Source organism: Patagioenas fasciata, chromosome 4 (genome assembly GCF_037038585.1).
Source record: "Patagioenas fasciata isolate bPatFas1 chromosome 4, bPatFas1.hap1, whole genome shotgun sequence".
In the NCBI taxonomy this organism is placed as follows: domain Eukaryota; kingdom Metazoa; phylum Chordata; class Aves; order Columbiformes; family Columbidae; genus Patagioenas; species Patagioenas fasciata.
The window spans coordinates 48,615,708-48,640,231 of NC_092523.1; the positions used below are offsets into that span (position 1 = coordinate 48,615,708).

The window sequence follows — 24,524 nt, forward strand, 5'->3', positions numbered from 1 at the left end:
TCACTATCCAAGAAGGTAGCAAAACCATAACAAATGCAGTTTATTCTGTGCACTTTTCTGAAAGAGCTAAGATTGAGTAGCTAGGTCTGGATAACCACCTAGAAACTGGTATTCCCACAAACTGACCCTGCATTACTTTCATTTTTAGGCAGAAGAGCTAACATGGCATTTGAACTGAGGCTGCAAGGTAGAATAAGCTAGTGCTACTGACCAAAGAGGAGCTTTTCAGAAAGGCAGTTTTAACATGTGTTGTTTTACTGATCCTGTTCACCACACAGATGCAGAAACCTTCATGCTAGGAGGAGGGAGGAGGTGTCACAGTGGAATGGCTATGATTCTGAAAATTTTACTATCTGAAAAAAAAAAAGCTCGATTCCTCCTGTCACTATGAGACTCACATCTTCTGAAAGTTGTAGAAAGAGCTTTCTAGAACGGATTAAAGCCAGAATTTCTGAAATGCAAGTGATGCTGCTATGGCTTGAAATTTTGGCCCATCTGACCTTCAAACACAAGATGTGTTATCAGTAGGAAATGACGCAAAACAGAACAAAAGGAGACGTTTTTAAGCCAGCCAGCAATGTTTTTCTCCACTAGCACCAAAAGGGAGTCCACTCAGAGCACAATCCTGCAAAGTGTGTATGTTGTCTGAGGCTCTGAATAGCTTATTAGAAATTCAGCAGAGCCTACATTGTATTTTTAAAGCAAATGCTTGTAGGGTCTATTTTCCTGCCAATGAAACAATTAATATTTAAGTTTTTTAGAACACTGGAACCATAACCACATTTTACAACATTAACATAGACAGTTGTAGCAAATTGGCATATTTGCAGAGTACAAAAGCTGAGAAATCTGGCCAGGCTGGTTTCTGAAAGACAAAAGAGATAACATGAATACTGGTGCTTTCAAGGAAGCCCAAGCAATCTGGTCACTAAAACAAAAAAACAACAACAACAAAACAGATGAGAAAAACCAGATGGTAAAAAGAAATAATGCTTCCAGGGAATGATCCTAAAAGGGTTGTGTCAAATCCAATTGTGAAACTCTACGGAAAGGAAAGAACCTAAGTTCCCTTAGGAACCTCAAGTCATGTAAAATGCTTTAACAGTTCTAAATGCAGCGTCTGTGTGTGGATGTTAATACTGAAGTATGCTTTCTATTACAAATGCAACTTCAACTCCCGGCTCCCCAGCTGATCCAGAATGGAAACAATCCATCTTAGTGTTAACGTCAAGTTTCTTGTTTTGGCAGAAGTTTTTATTTACTATCACATTTTTGTGCAGACATTAGAGGCTTTCATGTGGATCATTTCTTTCAGGAGACATATTGACTGCAGAATTATTTACATTCAAGCTGCTCAAAAGCATCCTGACCGCAAAATAATTGCTGTAGCCACTTCCGTGTTCCAGTAAGATTTCTTGGGGTGCACATGTGGAATTTTTTGGAAAGCAATGGAGAACTAACACCACTTGACTGCTGGCACAGCTAAGGAGTGGTGTAACTTGAATTTTAACCTATAAATCTGACAGGGCAGCCGCCAGACTTAAGGGGGTTTATGAATGGCTCAGACTTGTCTTAAGGGCAATGGTTCAGCTTAGGGCTCAAAGGAGCTTTTCACCAGGGAGTGCATCTTTTGTGTTGGGCTGGGATAAGGAGAGCATTGCGCAAAGAGCTGTCTGCGAATAAGGCAAGGTCTTCAGGAACAGGGGTAGACAGTGGCAATGTTGAAACAACTTACGGAAGCTGGACTGAAAGTTGGGTTAGATTTTTCAGGGCCAAGTAGTCTGAGTCAGTCACATCTGTATCTTTTGGAAAGGCAAAGCTTTGATGTGAATCTGTCCTCCCACGCGCTCAAGTTCCCCTGCCTGAAGAGTGGCTCAGAGCTGTAGCCTGTGCTAATATCCCAGTACAGCTGTGGTCCAGGCACACCACTCCAAACTGGGGGAAATTATTCTGAGAGCAGTGAAGGAGGGGGAAAGACACACAGAGGTTGCAAGAGCATGATGCTTTGGTAAGGAAACTTGGCTGAAGATTTTAGGGCAACCTCTTTCAAATATTAATAAATACATAACAAATACAAATATGTATAAATCCATGTAATAACCTACCTGTATTACAGAGTTCCTCTTCTGGATGAAGAAAATCACAGGCAGGTGTATATGGGGGCTAGAGAAAGGAGCTTGCCCTTGGGAACCAGGAATACATAAGTAGGGCCAGTTGGGAAGATTTGCAAGTGCAGTTGGCATTTCTGTAACAGCTGATGAATTAATCTTATAGAAAAAATAAAAAGAAAATTATACAATGAGGAAACTCTTCTAGAAATGTAAACTGTAAAGGGTGTTTATATTTTTTTTCAAAAGAGGTGGGAAAGATCAAAACTCCTTTAAAACAACTTAGAGAATGAAGCCTTTTTGAAAGAAAGGTTGTTAGCTTATTTATATACTTTGCTAAGTTTTACTCAGAAGCTTTCTGAAAGCTAGACATGCCACGTTATAGTTAAGAAAGCACTGAAGTAGTGTGAGAATCCACTTTTACATTTTCCTGAAAAAAATCCCTGCAGCATAAAACCCAAATCACCACAGGTCTTCATCAGACACTGAAAAAATGACACAAAGAGCTGACTCAAGACGGTGTTTTAAACTGACAGATAATGGCGCATGCCTGTCACAGATGGATTGGCAAGGGGAGGGGTGGCAAGGCCTGTCCTGTGCACCCCAAACTTCCCGGGCCAGGAAGGCTGTTACTCACCATCTCCAAGTGTATTCATCGCACTTTGGGGCGAGTCCTAAAATCTCAGCATTTGAGATACAGACTAAACAGGAACAGACCAGCAATGCCTCTTAGATTCCCCATTTAAATATCTGACAAAATATCTTTATGCTCCTTCAACGATTCCCAGTGTAGTTTGAATTCTCTGATTACTTTTATATGTAGGAAAAAAAAAACTTGCTTTCCCCAGTTTCTGCTTTGCCAGCCAGGCTGCCTGCCCTCATCTCTGTCCCTAACACCTGGAGGTGCAGCACTGCTCACTTCAGAGTTGCCTGGATGAAACAAGGTGAGGTTTTTTTGTAGCCTCCCAGTGATGTCAGATCACTATGGACATGGGTCTCGCTGAAAGGTTTGAGATTTACAAGTCTTCTCAACCTGAAGGATTTCAGGCCCAAGGTGACTTTTCAGATACTAACATCAAGGAGCCACGTGAGTGCCCAAAAGAAAAGAATGGCCAGGAAGCCGCGGATGCATTCGCCCTCCCGGGCCCACTTCCCGCGTGACCCCTGCGCCCCGATGCCCCCAGCGCTGCCGCTGCCCCCGCCGCCCGCTACACTCGGGTGGACCCCCTGGCCCCGGACCCTCCTGCACCGTCCCCCCGCCCCAGCTCGCGGCCGGGGGCGGGGCGGGGCGCGCGGCGCCGATGGGGGCGGGCGGGGCTGGTGGGGCGGTGCCGCCGCTGCGCGCTGCGCTGCGTGCTGTGCTGTGCTGTGTGCTGGAATGCGCGGCGCCTCCCGCCGCGCCGCCGCCGCTAGCAGCGCCTCCCAGCCTCGCGCGCGCCCCTGCCCCGCGCGCACCGCCCCGCGCCCCGCAGCAGACGCGCGGCCGGGCGGCCCCGCGCCGCCGGTGAGTGCGGCGGGTCCGGCGGAACCCGGGCCCGGGGGAGGGGGGAGTGGGGCCGGGCCGGGCGGGCGAGAGGCGCTGTCCAGGGCTGATCTGCGGCCGGCGGACGGGTGGGGGCGGCCGGGCCCGGCGGGGCGGGCCGGGCCGCGGGGGGATCAGCACCACGGCTAAGGAGCCGCCGCCTGCGCCGCGCCGGCCGCGGGGGCGCTCGCCGGGCCTCGTCGCCGCCGGAAGGCGATACCGCCGCCGGCCGCGCCGGGCCGGGCAGGGCCGAGCGCAGCCCCAGGCCGTGGGCCAGGGCGGAGGCCTGGGGGACTGCTCGCCCTCCCGTCGCCGGGCACCGGCTGGGTGCGGGCCGCCGAGACCTTGCCGGTACCGAGCCGCTTCCCCCACTCCTGCCCGTCGCGGAGGCGAGGAGGGAGCTGAGCCCTCGCCTCCCGTCCTCGCGAGCCGGCGGCAGGGGCAGCGGTGGGTCGGCCGTGCCCGGCCAGGCCCCCCGGCCGTGGCGGGCGAGCCGGGAGCGGCGGCGGGCGGCGCGGGGAGGGCCGCTTTGTGTGGGCAGGCAGAAAATGGCCGCATGCCTGGCAAAGAGGGAGGGCGGCTGCAGCGGGGGCACGGCCCGGCCAGGCTCCCCCGGCCACCTCCCCCGCCTCCCCTGGCGGATGTGCGCCGGTCCGCGGGGGGGCCGGCGGCCGGGCTGAGCCGCCCCCTTTTGTTGACGGCCTCGGGCTCGGCGGGGTCCCTTCGGCAGCCGGACGGGGGCCCTTGGCGGGGCCCGGCGGTCTCAGCACCCACCGCGGGCCCCTTCGCTTCCCCCGGTGTCTGACATGGCGGAGCCGGCGCGGCCCGGCGGGGGCACTCGGCGGCATGTAGCCCGGCCTGGGCCCCGTTGGACCCCGCTGTCAGTGCCCCCGGCCCGGCCTCCACCCGGTGGGATCCTGCAGCACACGTAGAGTGGAACCACACAGCCCTTTTGGGAGAGCAAAGGGACCCCCCGCCTGCCCTCTGGGGCTGAGCGTGGTCTTTGGTAGCAGAGAAGTGGCTCACCCCGGGTTCTACCTCCCGCTGCCCCAATGCCTCCTCAAAGAGGTTGAATTTTGTGGTGTTAACTGGACGACTGCTTGGACAGCACAAAGCAGAAGAGGCTTTTCTGCAACTCCTGTGCTTATGGGTGTTCCTTTTCTCTTCCAGCAGAATTACTGACATGGCAACTCAAGTGCTGGGACAGTCTGGTGGGAACAACCTCTTTCCTGGCAGTGCTAATATTGGTATGGGACTGTCCAGTGATATGTATGACTTGCATGACCTTTCTAAAGCTGAGCTGGCAGCTCCTCAGCTCATTATGTTGGCAAATGTGGCCTTGACAGGAGAAGTCAATGGTAACTGTTGTGATTACCTGGTTGGAGAAGAGAGACAAATGGCAGAACTGACAACAGTGGGGGACAGCAACTTCTCAGACAGCGACGGAGAGGGTATGGAAGATACCCAGGCTGCAGAGAGTGACTGCGAGGCACCTGAAAATGAGGAATTAAGCTCTCTTGAAGTTCCTAATATAGAAACCCAAGGTCCAGCTGCTTGCTCCCCTCCTAAAACTCCCAGTGTGGATAAAGACATCTCATTGGAAGCACCAGGTACTCCAGAAAGCACAGAGGACAAGTGTAAGAGCTCGAAGAGCAAACCGTTCCGTTGTAAGCCTTGCCAGTATGAGGCAGAGTCTGAAAAGGAGTTTGTGCATCATATCAGGGTTCACAGTGCTAAGAAATTCTTTGTGGAAGAAAATGCAGAAAAGCAAGCCCAGGTGAAGGAGTCTGATTCTTGCACTGCAGAAGAGGTGGATTTCTCTAAGGGCCCAATCCGTTGTGATCGTTGCGGGTATAACACTAACAGATATGATCACTATCTGGCTCACTTGAAGCACCACAACAAAGCAGGGGAAAATGAGAGAGTCTACAAGTGTACCATATGCACTTATACTACTGTCAGTGAATATCACTGGAAGAAACACCTAAGAAATCATTTTCCCCGGAAAGTATATACCTGCTCACAATGCTCCTATTTTTCAGACAGGAAGAACAATTATATTCAACATATTCGAACTCACACAGGTGAGTCTTTCAAATTTTTTTATTTAGGCGTGATAAGAGTGCTGGGAAACTGATGAACGAAGCAAGCTGAGAGCAGAGTTCGTTCCACTCCAATAAAATTCTGCACTCTCTTGTCTTTGTGCTACCGTAGAAGTGTGGATTTGGTTTGAGCTCCAGTCTGTAGTCCTAGAGGACTGAGAAAATCTTTCAGGGTTCCAAGAGGACCTAATTTTTTTAAGAGTACATGACAAAGTGTGCCTGTGATGATTATCAGGCTCTATAATAAGAAAACCTGATGTACTGTAAAAACAAAGCAAGCAGGTTGACAAAAGGTGCCACATATGTGATTTTGAAAATGGTGCCTTCGCGCTGAGGTGAAACCTGACTAAGTGGTAATTAAGGAGGAGAAAGAGCTGATAGGCACATGTGAAGGAGCCCTCCAGCATCTACAAAATCAGTAGTGAATGTTTCTAGTGAATGAATTTCTCTTAATATACAGGGGCCTCATTTTTTTCTAAGGTCTGCATCATTGCAGTAGCCAGAAGTAGACACATACTTCTCTTGGCCTGTAGAAAGCCCTCGAGGGAGTCTTGCCTGATTTCCCGTCTTCTCCTGATGTCAGTTTGTAACCTCAAGGAAAAGCGTGAGAGGCCCCTTTCTACTCTGATTTATACCACGTGGAATCGGAGGACAGTCAGTGTTGCTGCCATCAGGTGAGCTGGGGCTGTAGGTGATTTAGGAATCACCAGCCTCTTGCATGGGGAGTCCCACAGTGTAGCCCACCTTGAGACTCTTCTGTAGCCCAAGGCAAAAACTGGCAAGGGACCAGTACAGCTGCCTCGTTGTAGCCTTCTTGCCTCTTTGGGCAGGGAGATACAGTTGCTTTGCCTCCTGATCCGTTTTGTGGAAGTGCGAGGGCAGTTCAGACCTTTCTTGCAGCTTCTCAGAAGCTTTTCTTTCTACCTTGACAGGGCTTTTGAGGAGAGGGCCCGCTTGCTAACCATCCTCTAGCGTGCTGACCTGACTCAGTTCCCCTTTATTGTAGGCTGTGCAAAACACTGGGGAATTTCTCCTTTGAAGTTATGTTCTGTCACAGCAGTGACATGAATGGTTTGGAGGCTTCAGTTCAGTTGTCTGCAGCCATCTGGAAGGGGATGGCTGGACTCTGACTGCCTCTGGGCTGGGCTTGAGCTCAACCGTGCAGAAGTTTGTGTTTGGCATCTTTAGTATCTGCTTTGAGGGGGTTGGAAAGGTCTGCTGGGATTTTTAGTATGTTAAGACATATTCTTCTCTTAATAATAGCCACATGCTGTTGTGTAGAGGATGCAGTCAGTTTAAAAATTTGTGAGTGGTGGTAGGAAAATGGTGTGGTTTATCCACTGGGTTTTTTTCTTTGTGTGTGTTGTGAGAGATAACAGGAAAGAGACAAGCTAAAAATAACAAAATAATAGGAGAAAGCTAAATAAATCATCTGGGGAACTCATGACTAAATGTGAGCCCGTGCTGTGGTACCTGACTGTTTTACATTTGTCTCGACTTTAATTTCATCCTTGCTTGTGTTTGTACATGGCATTAGGTCCCTCCTCTGATCTCTGAAAGCTCTTGTTGAGTTCTACAGGAGCTAACCATGAAAGCATGTTTGCTTAGGATGTGCTCTGTTATAACTGCATTTGACCAATTTATCAGTGAGCTATATTAATTTTTTTTTAGAAAAATCAATCCTGTTAAGCTATGGAGGATATTGTCCAGTTCCTCTTTTCTCCTTTAAAAATAGCAGTGCAATCAAGGTTATTGGTTCTCCAGTTTGCCTTGTCTTTTTGTTATTTCAGTTAAGCTGAAATGAGTGATTTTGATTTCAGCATTTTTTAGTCCATTCTGGTAGTTGTTTCTTTGCTACCTCTCAAGTAAAAAGTTACAATCTTTCAGCTGGTTCTCGCTTGATAAAAATCTTTTGCATGTTAGTGGACTCATTTAAGAATATGCCTTGTTTGCAGTAACATTGATTTTGTGGGGTAGAGTGTTAAAGCTAAAGGAAGAGTATTAGAAGAATGAGTAAACTACTGGCAGGTATATATATACACCAGGCTAAATGTTACTGCTGGTATTAATGTGTAATCATTTACCTTAAAAAACCCACAAAACCACAGCACACGATCCCCAAACAAACACACCCCCCCCAAAAAAAAAAAAAAAAGACACCACAGATATTTTATAGTCAAAAGTATTTCAAGACTGTTAACATATAACAGTACTGAATTTAATAAAAACTGTCTGAATAATACTAAAATATCTTTAGTTTTCATTTAAAACTTAAGAAAAATAATTGTTGAAAAAAGATGAGAGGGATGCATACATACTGCATTTTATTCCTGTTCTGGAATGTTAAGAAGAAAGTTGGAATGGTTTGTTTCTTTGGTTTCCTGATTGTGAATAGGTTAAATAACTTCGCATAGATACTTTTTTCTTTCTTCTATTTTTTGTACTTCATCTGCCTTTTTCTGTGTGGGAAGATGCCTCCTTGTGGATAATTGGATTCTGCTGTGTTTGAGCCTTCCAGTTTTCTGAAACACTGACTCTGCACAGCGCGCAGTTTCGCAGGATCAAATGCTGCACCGCTGCTACTGGAAGAAGGCTGTCTCAGCTTTCTCCCCATATCCTGGGACTGGTTTGATTTAGCTCACTAAAATGGCAGTAATACATTCCTTTCCTCTCCCCCAGGTTGGTTTTCTGCTGGTTAGTGAACTGAATCAAGTTCCTAAAGACACACAGAACTGCCAGAGCATATGGCCAGGAACAGGGAGGGGGCTGCCTGCTAGTACCTTGCATGGTGGGAGAAATACCCATCCTTGCAGGTTTGGGGACCATGGGAGGGCAGGCAGAGGTTGTCTGCTTGCCTGTTGCACCCATCTATGTTGGAAAGGAGGTGTCCATGAAACCACCTTGGAAGATACTTGAAGCTTATGACAGTGCTTGTGTGGCAGGCTGCTGACAAATCTGAGGGACCTTGTGCAGAGGGGTGATTTAAGGACCCTGCAGACGGTCATAAGCTTGTCAGCTGGGAGACCTACACCTGGAAGAGCTTGTCTGCTGCCCAGAAGGGGGTGGCTGGAGATATTTAGGGCCATCCCTTCACTTGCTAATGGGGCAGAAAGGACCCTTTGTGTCAGGGACAGATCTACCTAGACTTGTATGCGCTCATTAGACATGTTAGACCAAGTTTTGACTTGATTTATCCCATCAGCTATCCACACTGCTGATCCTGGAACTGTACTACGTGGAAGACGGTGCAGCATTGTTCTCAATTTTTCCATTTTACTTGTTAGAAGCAATTTCTAGAAAACTTAATTGAAAATCATCTGCAGGGCTATATCTAAGACGTCGACTTCAGGCAGTGCCAGTGTTCAGTGCCTAACTTTGGGCTGCCTTTTTTTTTTTTTAATTTAGGTTTTCATAGGGCATCTTTCTTGCTTGCCACTGTGTTGGAAGTTCGATGGAAACAGTTTTGTTTCAAGCAGACAGAACTTCTAATATCATTACAAGAAAACTTTATAAAGAGGTGATCAGAAACTTGTTCACTGATATGGGTCTGCCTGTTCATTTGCATAGAACTGAGTGTATGCTTAAACTTTTGCTAGTTTGGGGCTTATTCTTTAAGTGTCTTGTGGAGAGGTTTTTTGGTGGCTTTTTTTGCATGTAACGAGCCTGTAAAATTACAATAAAAGTCCTTTGGAGAATAGCATTTTATAGAACAGCCTTTGCAATGTAGTCAGGCATTTAATTCTCAAGTGACAGTAACACATTTTAAATTAGTTGCATTCATCATACTTTAAATCTAGTATGTTTTGTTGCTATGCCCTATATAAAACACCTGAAAGAAAGCCTCTTCCACATTCCTAACATTGTAGGTAACTTTTAAAGATAGGAAATTTCAGGTAATGGGAAGAAGACAGGACTGAATATTCCAGGACCTTTAGTCACATATTTTCAGACTGTAAGGAGTCATTTGAAAACAAACCCCATTTATTTATAACAAAAGGCCTACCCCTCCCTTGTACATTACTTAATCTTATTGTGTGTATTGCACCAATCTCCTACCTTTTTTTTAACTGGAAGGGGAGGGAGGGTATGATTGTTAGGGTGAATTTACCTTTAAACTGCTGAGCTACTACAAAACAATAGTCTAAATGTTTGATGGGAGGAAGAAATGTGGGATTAGTCTGCATTACAAAGACCACTTCTACTGCTGTTTTGGCAAAGGCCTGCAGTGGAGCCTCCCATCACAAGCTGGCAGATGAAGGTCTTTGCTGCTGCAGATAGATATGCCTCTGAAAGTGAACAAATGGCCTGTATCCGGAGCTTTTGCTGATGTCCAGGTCTGAGTGATTTGGAAAGCACGTTTGTTGTATGCTTCAACTGATGTAGCAAAATACTGCGGTGAAATTCCACCTATGACTTGAATAAATACTGCAACCAATAAATACTACAACCAAGTAACTTACTCGTCCCTTCCCAACTTCGCTTCTCTCTTCTGTTGGGGGTATCCATCCGAGGCTAAAAAACGTTTTTACAACATGTAGTTGAGACAAGGCAGCCTAGTGTCTGGCTGTGCTGGCAGCTTGGGGCAAACACCCCTTGTGCTTATCAGGACCTGCCTAACAGATACTAATTCTGAAACTGTCTGCGTTTATTTGGGGCTTGTCTTCACTTGTAAAGGATTTTCAGTTATCATTGTACTGGTAGTTACACAAGCTAACGGTCCCTTGTGGAGTCTTAATTTATGACAGGTTAGTTTCCATTAGTTCTCCAGAAACAATAACTCTGCAGGCAGGGGGATTTCAGTCTTCAAAATAAATACTGTGGCTACACTAGGGTTTTTGCTGGTAGCATTGTTTCACTGAGCAGGGCACCATGCTTTTTCATGCTCCAAGCTCATCTCACACTGCCAGTAGAATTTTGGAAATAGGGAACAAGTCTCTATCTGCACTTTTGTTCTGGCAAGTGCAGGTCTACACTGAATGGTTAGTTGTTCCCCATTGTAACCCAAATTAAACATGGAAGTTTCAGATAAGGTGTAACATGAACCAAGAACATAACTGGTTTCTTAAGGGGTCTGTATCTTTGGTGCATCTTCAGTGTGCTGGGAGAAAATACTGTAGGAAGGTCAGCTTCGGTGGCGCAGGGCTTGCTAAAGGTGGCTGTCCTCATCACCTTTTGCCTGAGGTTACCGTCTGACCCTAGGTGGACATGCGGATGTGCCTCTCATATTCTGCCCCTTCACTACCCTCATTCATAAGGGATGACGCATTGCACTGGTCCAGCTTAGGCATATACTTCTGACTGTCCCTTTGCTGTGAGATAATGTGCCCTTCGTACAACTTGGGGATCTGTGGCAGCCTCACATGTATGACTTGGTAACCAAGTTTGGGAATCAGCTGTGTTTCAGTAACTAATTTGCTGTTTGTTTTTGCAGGGGAGCGACCCTATCAATGTGCTATGTGTCCTTATTCCAGCTCTCAGAAGACCCATTTAACCAGGCACATGCGCACCCACTCAGGTTGGTAAGGGGCAGCAGCAGCATGGCTCAGGAAAAGGGGGTGGTTCACAGAATCACAGCATGGTGGAGGATGGAAGGGACCTCTGGAAGTCATCTGGTTCATCCCTCCTGCTCAAGGAGGGCCACTTATTGCAGGCTGCCCAGTTCTGTCTGAGATGTCATCCAGTATGGCCTGAGCTTTAGCTCCTGTTTTAACAGGGAAGGTTGTCTATATCTGGTAAGGAAATGCTAAGTGTCATTAATGAAAGTGATAACAGGGGAATATATATTCTTCTTTCCCTTTTACTCTCCAAGATGTGTTCTGAGGTTCACACAGCTGCCCTAGTAGTCCTCGTGCAGCATTGTGATGATACAGGAGCAGATTCTTGTCTTCTGTCTGCTGCCATAACTCAGTTCAAATCAATGAATCTGGAAAAATTCTGATCAGCTGAGAGTCTCCTGTGTAATGTCTGCAGTCTCATCTCATCCAGGAGTTCCGAGGGAAGCCTTAACTTTTGCTTAGTACTACAGAAAGGTGCAACATGGTATCTGCTTATGACACGGAGACACAGGGGAAAAAAGCAAACTCAGAGGGTATTCATGAGAGACTCAGTGTTGTGGCACTAAAAGTGAAACTAGCAGTTTTCACTAGCCTTTATTTCCCATTACTGGTCATAAGTTGTGGTGTTACAAACATCTCCTGTTTTCTTGTGAATCTCTTCTTGAATGAATTAATAGCATTTTTGTGAGTTGTAATAGCATAGACGTGTTAAAAACAAGCACAGTTGTCCTTTGTGACCCACCTAGGGGAGCTCAGGTCAATCTCAGCCTGTGCTTTTGATCTGCTAATACCTGAATTGACCAGACCTAGATGAATTCCTAATCCTAGCAAACAGTAGTCAAAGTCTTCTGAACTGTAATTCTTTCAGTTTCAATAGATGAGGCTTTTAATTGTAACCGAAGGCAGGCAATTTTAACTGTAGTGGAGGGGATTTTAAGACCCATTAAAAATAGCCAGCTTTAAAATGACATGCCCGTATTTTTGTTTGAGAGTTTTGTGAATGAAATATTCTGCTTCCAGAAACAAAAATAATTTTTGGCTAAATCTCTGGGCTAAATTTGAATTTGCAAATGGTGTGGTCAATATTGAGCCTGGAAACCGTTTCATGAACATCTTATTCTCCCCTTGTCTGTGCAAGGAAGTCTCAGATCCAAAGGAGATGAGGAGTGGGGTCTGCCCTTGGCCCTTAAAAGTCTGGGCAGGAAGCAGGGAGCTGTGCTGACAGACATGACAGTGGACATGGGACTCTTGCTATCAGGGCTGTTTTATTAATAGCCACTGTAACTTCTGTTGCATGTCTTTCCACATTACCCAGGCAGCTGAACCTTTTCTGGGGCAATTTCTGGACTCCTGCAGTTCACAGGCTGGCCTTTTAAGGCAAACTGGTGCTGGAGCTTTCTTCAAATGTCAGACAGGGAACAACAGTGGTTTAAGAGCGTACTTCACAGCTGCAGCTGTATTCTTAGCCATCTTGGTGCACATCTTTCCACTGTGCAACAAAACCCCTGGATTTAGTAGAAGTAATAAACACAAACTCTACACATACGACCTCTGAGTTACCCCATTTCACCTCTGAACACTCTGTGCTTGTTCAAGTGCATGTAAGAGATAGTCTGTTCTTGTCCTTGCTCTACCTAACGTGGAACTGTTCTTTGAAGTGTAGGCAATAATGTCCATATTTGTGAGATGACTAGTGAAGCACATCAAATGCAAACTTGTGGAAAAGTTTGCCAGGAAGTGAAGGGGAAAAAAGGAAAGAAGGAAAGAATATAGATCAAAGATCAAAGTAGCCCTTCTTTAAATAATAAAAGAGGTGCTGCAGCCCAACATTAAGTGATCTAGACTCTTAAACAAGTGTCCCCATCCTTCCTGCCAGGGAGGCAGCACAGCCTTTTGTAGAGTTTGTAGGGGCATCAGATCAGACATGTGGCAGCCACACAAACACCACAGTCACAGTGACTTCTTGCACAGTGATCTTTATTGCAGGCTGCTCTTGCCTCCTGAGTTGCGCTTGCAGAGGAGCAGCAGGAGTATGGGCAGCGTCGGGGCAGTGGGGTGCAGGGCTGGGAGAAGTACTGTTATACCATGAGCAGAAGGGGCTGGAATGGATTTACAACCTACTTAAAAAGTGACACGCATTAGTTCTGCAGGTCAGTTTTGAGATGCTGGTTCAGAGTGCAGGAGCGTCCCAAATTCTTAGGCTGAATTTGCACATGCACAGATGAGATGTTCTCAAAGTATTTCTGGTTTTGAGTTGTTGCAGTAGAAGCGTTTTTCCTGTTTACTTTGATGTGTAAATGGAAAGCCTCTTCTGCTGCAATGGCATGCACTAAACAGAACATTTCAGGAACACTTCTGCAAGAATCATTGCAAAACTGTAAGCGCAGATTTCAGTAGTAACATGATGGCTTTGGACTCCATCTTCTTGGCTTGCCAAGGGTAGCCTGCAGCCAGTGCGTCATGTGTTTGAGACGCTAGAACAGTGAACCAAATTACCAGAGAGAGGCAAACATAATCTGAGCAGTGCGTCCCTTTCACATGCTTTGCTTTTTGATAGCTTTTTTCCCCTTATTTCCTTTTCAATGCAAACGTGAAGTATGCTAAATCTGTGTAAAGTTGGACTTTTTTGAAAAGTTTGTGTGAAACTGCTATTCATCAAATGTTAACATTTCCATTTTTCTACAATGCATTCAATGGACCAGTTTGGTATGGATTCCATTTGCTAATATTACTGTAGAGAGATCTCTGCCGGTATGTATGCATAGCCAGAACTTGTGATGTTGTTACTGCTTGTTTGGTTTTGGATCCCCTTCCTCCCAACCCTTGCCCCTTCTCTCTTTTTTGTATTTTGTTTTTGGTGTCCTGTGAATGTGTTTGTGACTTGTGAGTTTCTTATGTTGATTTTACTTTATTTTAGAGGCGCATGGATAATTTTTTCTTTTTTGAGTTTCATATTTCTGTAGCTGTATTAGCAGGAAGTGATTTCTCCCCCACCTCCCATGCTTAATAATCACCATCATTCCCTTCCGCCCTTCCTTCCTTAGGTGAGAAGCCATTCAAATGTGATCAGTGCAGCTATGTGGCCTCAAACCAACATGAAGTAACTCGTCACGCAAGGCAGGTTCACAATGGGCCGAAGCCTCTGACTTGCCCACACTGTGACTACAAAACAGCTGACCGCAGCAATTTCAAGAAGCACGTTGAGCTCCACATCAATCCGCGCCAGTTTCTCTGTCCTGTTTGTGATTACGCAGCATCTAAAAAATGCAACCTGCAGTATCACATCAAATCCAGGCATCCGGATTGTTCTGATATTACCATGGATGTTTCAAAGGTGAAGCTACGGACTAAAAAGAGTGAAGCTGACTTTTCTGAAAGTAGTAATGACAAAGTGGAAAAGGAACAAATGAAAGGGGATTCAGCTGCAAAGAAAACTGAGAAAATTGTGAAAGTGGAGAAAAAAGATTATTCAGCAAGGGAAAAGAAGCCAACGAGCAATGTTTCTGCAGGCCAGGTGACAACCAGAAGTCGGAAATCGGCTTCAGAAAACAATGAGGTGGATATTAAAACTGAGAAAAATACTGAGAAAACATGTAAAACAAAGAAGATCAAAAGAAAGGCAGAGGCTGAAGTAACTTCCTCAAAGCAAGAGCCTGCAAATGATACCTCAGCAGTAACAAAAAGGAAAAAGAAAGCGGAAACTAAACACAGAAACTGCCAGGAAACTCAGAAAAGTGATGTTGTACCAGAGGAGGAGCCTAAAAAGCAAAATTTTTGCCTCAAGAAAAACAGAAAAAAGAAAGCTCTGAAAAATAAGCACAGTAAAAAAAGCAGTAAACTCAATCAGGAGAAGATTGAAGACGAGGAGATGCCAGATGAGTGTCCTACCACAGAAGAGGATGGAAGCATGAAGCCTGAGACTGAGGGCAGCAACGAGAAGGAGCAAGATGCCACTGACACCGTGGTGTTAAACAACGGAGGTGGCCTTGCGCTCAAGGGTGAGAGCACCCATCCCAAAGGAAGCTGCACACAAGACCCAGGGCAGCTTTGTCTGACAGCTCTGGATACAAGCACAGGAGCTGAGGTAGAGGACCAAGAAATGCCTGCTGCTGCAGGGGAGAGTGTAGGCACTGTTGGTGAAAATGAGGAGAGAAAGACAGACAGAGGGGAAGACGCTCGCTCTGAGGAGTCTTCCCATGCAGTGTCTTCTGAAAAAAGCTTGTATGTGCCCATCAATGTGGTACCAGATCTGGTGCCTGAGCGGGAGCCAGAGGAAACCCATGTGGCAGAAACTGTGGGTCACTCGGACCCGATGGACCTGACCAAGATGTGCCTGCCAGCGACAGAGCCCACGGGGGATGCTGTGTCAGCACCTGCAACCCCAGAAGGGTGTACGCAGAGCCCTAAAGTAGCTCTGACCTTATCATCTCCAGATAACACAGCAGTGAATGAATCTCAGGAAATAGATGAGGATGAGGGCATCCACAGCCACGAAGGCAGTGACATAAGTGACAACATATCAGAAGGAAGTGATGACTCGGGTTTAAATGGCACTCGCTCCGTACAAGAGGAGACAAGTCCAAAGAAGTCACAAGGAACTGCAGACACCACAGTGGTCAGGGAGAACTATGTGTGCATTTTTTGTGACCGCTCATTTAAAAAGGAAGGTGAATACAGCAAGCACCTCAATCGCCACTTAGTCAATGTCTATTATCTTGAGAAGGCAACAAAAGGGCAGGAGTAGAAATAGCTGTGGTTTGGGGGAATCTTCTTCTGTAAGATCTTATACAGCTTATGTACAGGTTTTGTAGATTTATTAGGTTTTTTTTTTAAGTACAATTTGCTTTATTGTCTGTATTGGTTTTTTGATTATTTTTTTTTAAGTTGAAAATATTTTTTGACAACTTACTGTGTAACGGTGAGCTCACTAACTATTGGAACTCTGAACTAGAGAAGGCAGGTAGGGTGTATGAGGCTGTGTCCTGTAAAGTCAGTGTAAGCTTCTAGGCTATTAGCTTATGCAATTCTTTCATAAACCGAGTTTTAGGAACAAGACTGTAGCTACCTATACACAAGCTGGATGTTTATAGAGCCATTGGCATTAGTTACCTTCTTTTCTAGCAGCCAACTCCTCCTCTCCCTTCTTCCCCCTTTTTTTTTAATTCTTGATGTGTCTTGATGTTCAAAGTGTTAAACTACTTGATGATTTTCTACCAGAAAGATAGCTTCTACTACATAAAAGAGCACTTTGTAAAACAAATCAAAGTTGGCTAATGATGAACATAACTGTTTAAGATAATTATAATTGTGAACATACATTTCAGATCCCCTAAGCATGAATGGTGAGCCAAAATCTGGGAGTAGTCCTTCCAACTTTTGATTGGAGAACTTCTGTCTTGATTAATATCTTAATGACTAGGATATGTAATTGGATTTGTTGTGGGGGAGCAAGTTTGTTATTTTTAATTTCTGCTTTTTTTTTTTTATTGTGCTTTAAGGGCTTAAATATTGCACATTGTTTTTTATTTTTACCTATGCAGTTTAATCCATTAGGAATAGCGCTTGTGCAGTACATGTACACTTTATATATGCATGTTTGGTTTTGTTTGTGTAAGTTTTTTTACTTGGAAACGTTCAGATTTGTTGCTTACCATGTGACAGTTTCCTATGACAGTTTTCTGTGATGCTCTTTACTGCAGTTTTTCTTGTTGGGGTATTGCTAGTTGTGCATGAAGTTGCTGTAATTATGAAGTGCTTGGCTATGTATTTTTGACCAGCTTTAAAATTGTATAGCTCTTGTGGAAAAGGTTACCCATGCAATTTCAAAACACTATTCTATGCTAATTTTTGTCATGGAACTGCCACTTCTGATATTTTTAGTACCCATACAGAGTAATAAATTCAGATTTGTGATTTGGGATCATCAGACAGGAAAATACTCACTTTTAATGGAAATGATCTGCAGATTCTGCAAGTCTGGATGATTTTTTTCCCTTCCCTTTTAATTTCTGTGATGGACAGCAGTCCAACTTTATGAGCTTAAAAAACAAACAAAAAACCCAAAAGTAGCATTGATATAAGTACGGTTCATCAAAATCTAGCATGTCACACACCAAAAAAACAAATAAAGATAAATCAACTGGTAAGCAACAAACCTGCCATTAAAACTGTAGGAATTCCTGCTCCTTATTCATTCAAGTGGCATTTAATAAAATCACCCTGCTTCCATGCACAGAGAAACACGTAAGTGATCAGATTGCCATCTCAGGTCTACATGTCACGCCAGGAGTTTTTTTTGTTTAGAAACAAATTTAATTCCTGGCCCACACAACCACAAGAAGGATTGCATTCTGACTGCTTATAGCCAGCCTGTGGCAAAATGTAAACAAAATCCAAACCAGCAGGGAAAAAAAGCAAACCCCTCCAGTCCCATCTGTGCAGCCTCCTGACTGTCATGAGCCGCCTTTCCAGTGGGAGCAGTTGGGGGCAGCTGCTCTGGTTGTCAGCTTCAAAAAAGCAAATTTGGAGACAGGTGTCACTGGGAGAGTGGAGCTGACGAGCTCCGACACTATTTGCCAGAGCACTTTGCTCTCAGTGTCAGCTCTGGAATAAACCCTGCATCTCTGCACATCATCTTCCTCTCCTAACAAACCCACTACCTTGAATGAATAGAGAGCAACAATGCTACATTGCTTCTGGTTTTGGGAGAGATTGGTAATAGGAGGCCAAAGACTTGAGAGGGAAGGCATCCCTTGTGGCAGAAATAAATTGTATAATGTATAGTGAGTTTTTGTTTGCTTAGCTAGTGTTCAATCTTTACCTTGGCTGCGACAATCATTGTCAACTGAAGATCAAGTTGCAACTATATTTATGTTAAACATTAAGAAAATAAACCTAGATGAATTGTTTTCCTAAACAACCAGTTGTAATAGCATTAGATGTATTTTTTTCTTCATAATAGTATTTCTTTTATATATAAATGTCACAATTTGTGATTGATGTGAGCAGATGCTGGGAATTCCAGTACTGTGTAGAGGTTTTATAGCTCCCTTCATATCCTTGCGAAGAGCCTTTGACATCTTATGAGAGACATCGAGGACTTTAGCTATGTTCAAATAAACTTGTGGTCTGGCCTGATGATTTTTCTGAAATATTTTTAAATGAAATAATTTTTCTGAAATATTTTTAAATGAAAACAATGGTGTTGACTGACTTTCAGTCTCTCTCTCTGAGTTGAAAACAAAGATGTGGTTCTCTGAGGTACTGTGCTGCACATTTCTGGAAAGTGGTGAAGGTTTCAATACTTGATCTGACAAGAACTCTTTGAAGATGACAGTCAGGTCCTGTTCGACAGTGTTTCTTACCACAAGATTAGAAACCGAAAATAAGTTATTAACAGATTAAGAAGAAGAAAAGTTTATTTTTTCTATCTGAAACCCATCATCGATGTCCTGAAATACCTAATGTTGGTGTAAAACTCTGGTGGAATTCTCTGCCTGATAAGCCTAAGGTTTAGGAGTATGTTTTGGTAAAGCAGCAAGGATGTAATGCATTATATGTACCTAAAATATTAGACCTTTTTAGTCTTTTTCAATATTCTTAAATTATTTTGTGTTGGTTTTGCCAATGCTAGCATTTTTTGTGTTTCTTGGCAATAATACCTGTACGAGTGTTCAACCTCTTGACACATGGTTGGAAGGATTAGCACAACGATAGCCCAAGGCTGCCAGCCCTTGGTTGAGCAACGTGGTGTTTCGGGCTTTTACTGCATGAATCTATACACACAAAGTAACTGCCCTGAGGCACGGTCTAGAATTGGGTAGCTAGGCATTAATAATCCATGGTATTGTAATTGCTATTTCTGGATTTTGGCGATCTAGATTGGAACTTTAGTCCTTTAAGGAAGAAGAATGTTTAACAACTGACAGGCCACTTGAGATATGGTAGTATCATTGATTTCAACAGATTTAATTGATTTCAACATCTTTAATGTAGCTGAAAGGTATTAAATCTAATTCAGGAGTTTTCTTTAATGTCAGTTGTGTAGGTATGTGGCATGCGTACAATGTTAACAGAGTCCAGATAGCTAACAGGATTGTTTTGTGTGTACATATATTTCCCCGCCACTCTGAAGTTACTAGCTAACAAACTTTTGTAAGCTGGCATGGAAACATGTTTATGATGTTTAGTTGCACCATGTTTGATGCTTTTACAGTGCAATACTTGTATTCTCTGAATTAAACCAAAGGTAATTTTTTTTCATGCTCTCTCTACTGTAGTGCATGACAGTCTTTTCTGTTGTAATAGATGTAAAACTAGCCAGACCGTACATCCTGTTTTTACCTAAAGCATGTATAAGAAGTCTTTTGTCTAAAATGTAGTATAAAGTTAAACTAAATTGCATTATATTAACCCTTCCAAGTGTATTTTCCTAAGCATAGTTATGATTAAATAAACTTTATTAAGGAACTTGCAGCTTCTATGTCCCACTTATTAATGGCTGTGGAAGCCGTTTGTGACTACAGGCAGGAGCAGTGCAAGCATCATTGACAAGGCTCTTCATGACCTCAAGCCAGCATGGTGCGGGGAGCCAGTATGTAGATCTTGTGTGTGTGCACACAGACGTGACTGCAGACAGGGGCAGCAGCTCCAGAAATATGTTATTTTTTTATTTCAACATATGGTATTCATTTCCCTGCCTGCTTCAGTGAGGGCAGCGCACAGGGAGGAGATGAATGTGTATGGAGGAGGTTCAAACTTAATGCTGCGCCTCTTTGTGACTGGGCAGGACAGGCCTGATAGCTATTCCTTGGTACGTGAGAAGAAATGCAACTTGATGGGAGCTGTGGAATTTAAACCTTGAGTTTCAGAGGTAATGCAGACAGCAATTCCTCTTGCGTTCCAAAAGGGTCTCTGATGCTCCTTCATTTGAGGAATTAACAGTAGATGTATAAAAATGTTGTCACTCGTCATCCCTATAGCTACATTACTGTCTATATAGATATTGAAAATACCTTGGGAGCTGTGGAGCCTGGTATAGCTGCAAGGGTGACTTTTCGTCGCTGCCAGTCTGGCCCTTTTTGAAAATGGGATGGATTAGCCCATGATGCTAACCTGCCTTCTAGTGCTTGGCCATTCTTACTTCTGCTAATTCAGAACAATTCCTATTTGCCAAGGGAAAATGGCAAAATGACATTTGATGAGCTTGTGAACATAGTTGGATATGCAGCTGCTGCAGCTTTGAACAGTATGATATACTCCTAGAAGTGTAAGAAGTGAGCTTTTGTCTCCTGACTAAATGCTTTCTCATAAGCAATATGCCCCCCAGAGCGGTCTTTGTCAGTGGGAATTCGGGTTTCTGAGCCATGCAGCTCATGGTTAAGTGGCAAAGAGCCACTACCACAGGACAGCAGCACTACCACAGGACATCGCCTTGGAGGGCTACAGGGTGGCAGGGCTGTCATCGCCTGGGTGAGGGGCAGGCTTTGGTTCACACCCCTGGAAGTGTTCCAGGCAGCACATACGCACTTTATGGTAAAGCCAGAGTAAGAAGATGGAACAGCCGTGGTACCCAGGCCTGCCCACAGGCTGCAAGGGAGATACTCTGAGCACTTGGCATAGAGACAGCAGGGCCTGGGTACCTGTATGCCTCTTTGCTCTGTGCTATGTGCATTAATGATTTCAAGCTGGATTGGTAGAGGAAGCCCTGCCCTTTGTAGCACCAGCCAGTGCTGCCCCCCACCCCCAGGAAGATCTTCTGAGGACAAGGTAGCTAGAATGAGAGAACACAAGCAGGTTGGCAACATGAGAAACCATTTTCCCTTAAACCAGCAGGCAGATCATCCTTATCTTTGATTAGCTCCTTGCACCTTGGCAGAAAACCTGCTATTTTTTTCCAACAGAGAAACAGGATAAAACCTGCTGCGCTGAAAACATGCTTAGAAGCTGCTTTACGCTAAGCTCTTATTTAACAGAACTTGGTAGCAGAGCACCAGTGCATAGCTCCATGGTACCTTGCAGGCCAGCGTGAGCTCCTTTCCACTCATTGAGATGCCCAAAAGGGGAGTTGGCTCAGCTGGAAGATGATTTAGCTTCCTGCTGGCTTGTATGGGGACAGACCAAGCTCATGTCTTAATTCAGCTGCTTTGCTCAGGCTTTGCTGATGCTCCAAAGGAGCCAAAATGCTAGGTTCCTGATTTTGGTTTGGTGTTTGTTTTTTGTTTGCTTTAAAGCTTAGCCATGCTGACACAGTGGCTTTACCTTGTTCATGTATAACCTATACATAGGAAAAGTTAATTCCAAGATGTGGCCATAACCACACCGTGGCACCCAATATGTGACATTGGACATTACCACCAACCCATCTTCAACAGCAGCTGGTCAAGAATTCCCCTTGGTGTTTTGGATGCCGCTAGCTGACCTGTACGGGCACAACTCTCCTCTGCCACCAGAGGAACTGCTGGGACAGTTCAATGCACTGCCAGGGCACAGACCCACCATCAGGTTTCTGCTCCACCACCAGTTATATAGGGCATCCCCCACCAGTTCAGCTGCAAGATCAGTGAAGACAGTTGCTGGCGGGGGGAGTTTGTAGGCAATGACAAGCTGTGAATCACAGAAAAAATCAACAGGAAGCAGATGCTTGAAACTTCTGATCCATTAGGCTCCCAGCCCAATGCACCTCTTCTCACATTACAGGCTGGTTTAGGATCATTAACAGCAGGCAAAATTTCAAACTTTGCATGAGACTTGGTCTGCTCTTGCCATGGAAAGCAGGAGGCATTTTCCTAGGCTGGGAGTCCTTTGCTGTGAGCAGCTCTGAAAAGGGAATAGCCACTGGGCAGGGAAAGGAAGCTGTTTTTTTTTATTTGGGGGTGAGATGGCACCACATGGGACATGTGCCAAAGCAAACCAACCCACCAGCTCCCAGCCATGGTGGCATGTCCCTGCTTGCAGGGCAGTGGGGACACGCAGCCCTCCCTTGCCTGGAGGAGCACCCAGTCTACATATGCAAACAGCCCCAAGTTCTGCAGCCCCTGCCAGGTTAAAAGCACTGCTGTTATACATTCAAATCTGTCCTTCTGCAGAATTTTACCTGTATTTCATCTATTCCATCCTAAGCCACAAGCAGGGTTTTTTTTTTTGTGCAGTTCTCCAGCAAACTGAGCGGTTCTGAACTCTTCTGGAGCATCTAGAAATGATTGCGCCTTGCTAGTGCACAGTGGGACACTCATGAAGAACAAACCTTCTCAGGGGGCTGGACCTTCCCAGCCCTCCCCTGGTGCCTCATTTTTGCACACAGACTCAAACCACCTTTGCTTTCAGCTCCTATGCTAAGATGAAATTAGCTGTTGTCCACAGACATGGTAAAAACTGTCTTACCTTTCAGGCTATCTGGCATAAAACAGACATGAACCCTCTCTTTGAGAAGAGTTTCAGAGTAGGTCTTCAGCTCTGGTGTAATTCAGCCCTGGAAGCTCATAAAAGGCATGTCTGTGCTATCATTGAGGCACTAATTGCTTCCACGTTACAGCTGCCGACATGCCAAGGTTTAGCATCTGTCAGGAGCACCCATTTTTGTTCCTGGCTGGGGCTATTGCTGGCTGGCTGCTGCTCTTGTGACACAATGTGGCTTTTACAAAAGCCCTTCAACATCTGCACACCTCCAAGGCCCCGTGCTGCCCCTGCTCATCACTTGCACCTCTGGGTTTGGCACAGAAGGGTGCTGGGCACAGGAGTCATGCACACCCTGCCCCCGCACATCCCGGTGTTGGCAGCAAGCCTTTTCTCCTGGGTGCACCCCCTGAACTCACATACAGTCCACCTGTCCTTGTGAAAAGGTGTTTGTTTTCCCCCAAACTGAAGGACTTGCTATCCCAATCACTTGCCGTGGCTGGAATTTTTCATGTCCAGCTCCTGGGCTGAGGACCACCACTGTAACAGAGACAGGGCTTCCAGTTAACTCCTTCTGCATGCAGAGCTGTTTGCTTTTCACGTTGTGTCTTTCCCAGATGTACAGTGGCAGAGGAATGTTACAGGGAGTGCCTGGTTTGGATGTGTCAAGCTGTTTTGAGCAGACCACAGCCAGACCCTTTTCCTGCCTCTCACTTGAACTGAGCGCGCTGTACCTTTTTCTATGCCTGCCCCAAACGAGGAGGTGCCAGCTTCTGCTCCCCACTGGTTTCCCCCAGCCCCCCTGTTAAACCAAGTGTGTTACAGGCAGGAGACAGGTTCTCCTTAAGACAAAAAACATCGTGTATCTCTGTGACACTGCAAGTTAAAAGTGATGCCTGTGGTGAACTCTGGCTGGAAATGTCACTGTAGGCAGCAAGATGTGGTCAGTGCTGGGTTTCTGCAGGCTGGCCGTGCTGAGCTGCCTAGATGTAGCTGCAGGGCAGGCTGGTGAAGATGCTTCTTTAAGTATCATCTAAATTAAAGCAGCTTCCCCCACCCAGGCTGCACCGGCACACAGACAGTGGTGGGAGGGGGAGTCAAAACAACGGCCCTGGTGGGCTATTCCCAGGCCCACCATCAGGGCAATCAGCCCATCAAGAGCCCATCTGCACAAGCCTAGAGCTGCACAGGGGCACAGTGGAACCCAACTGTAGGATTCCTGAGGAATGAACGTCCAGGCCTCTTTCAGAGCCCTCCTTGCAGAGCCATCAGCCTCTCTGTCCAGGAGTGAAACTCATCACCGCAAGTCCTTGTCTTGGGGAGATCTCTTGTGAGGGTGACCGAGCACTGGCACAGACTGCCCAGGGAGATTGTGGAGTCTCCCTTCATTGCTCATAGTAAAAAAACCATGTAGATACAGTCCTGGACAGGCTCCTGTAGACGGGCTTGCTTGAGCTGGGGTGCTGGACCAGAGGACCTCCATAGGTCCCTTCAACCTCCGCCATGCTGCCGGTCTGTGTCATGGAGCTCTCCAGGTCACCTTTTGGGCTATGGGAGATTGCTGTCCAGGGATGTGGGACGCATAATAGGATGCAGGGGAAGAATATTTTGGGATTGCATAGGACTTACTAGGGGATGTTCAGAGAAGGAATCAGCTGTGGGGAAAGGGATGGATTGAGGTGATTTGGGGGACAAGTGTGGGAAAGAGAGGGGTAAAGGGATAAAGAGGACTAGTTGCACGTAAAAAGCTGGCCAGTATGCTGATCTGGCCATGCCCTGCAACTGATCAGCACAATCTGTCCTGTGTCCTTATTCAATTTCTGACTTTCCAGGGTGAGGGCTC

General features: G+C 45.4%; 1 protein-coding gene and 1 long non-coding RNA gene across 3 annotated transcripts; one reads left to right on the forward strand and one right to left on the reverse strand.

The window, feature by feature from the left end:
* Positions 1-578: 578 nt before the first annotated feature.
* On the reverse strand, positions 579-3,264 carry LOC136100851 (uncharacterized). The gene is made up of 3 exons (XR_010651266.2): positions 2,746-3,264; positions 2,106-2,267; positions 579-865 (listed from the first exon to the last, which is right to left on the reverse strand). It is a non-coding gene; the product is annotated as an uncharacterized lncRNA (long non-coding RNA).
* A 215-nt stretch (positions 3,265-3,479) lies between these two features.
* On the forward strand, positions 3,480-19,756 carry REST (RE1 silencing transcription factor). Of its 2 annotated transcripts, none has more exons than XM_065836467.2 (4): positions 3,480-3,612; positions 4,801-5,714; positions 11,164-11,247; positions 14,332-19,756. In XM_065836467.2, the coding sequence occupies exons 2-4, from the start codon at positions 4,814-4,816 to the stop codon at positions 16,029-16,031; spliced, it is 2,685 nt and encodes an 894-aa protein (XP_065692539.1). In that variant the 5' UTR covers positions 3,480-3,612; positions 4,801-4,813; the 3' UTR covers positions 16,032-19,756. The 2 variants fall into 2 exon arrangements, with proteins under 2 accessions (XP_065692539.1, XP_065692540.1); XM_065836468.2 differs by having other exon boundaries at positions 4,804-5,714.
* The last annotated feature ends 4,768 nt before the right edge of the window (positions 19,757-24,524 follow it).

Coding starts and splice junctions, on each gene's coding strand:
- REST (XM_065836467.2), top strand. CDS start 4,814: ATGGCAACTCAAGTGCTGGGACAGTCTGGTGGGAACAACCTCTTTCCT. Junction 5,715..11,163: donor ACATATTCGAACTCACACAG/GTGAGTCTTTCA, acceptor TTGTTTTTGCAG/GGGAGCGACCCTATCAATGT. Junction 11,248..14,331: donor GCACATGCGCACCCACTCAG/GTTGGTAAGGGG, acceptor TTCCTTCCTTAG/GTGAGAAGCCATTCAAATGT.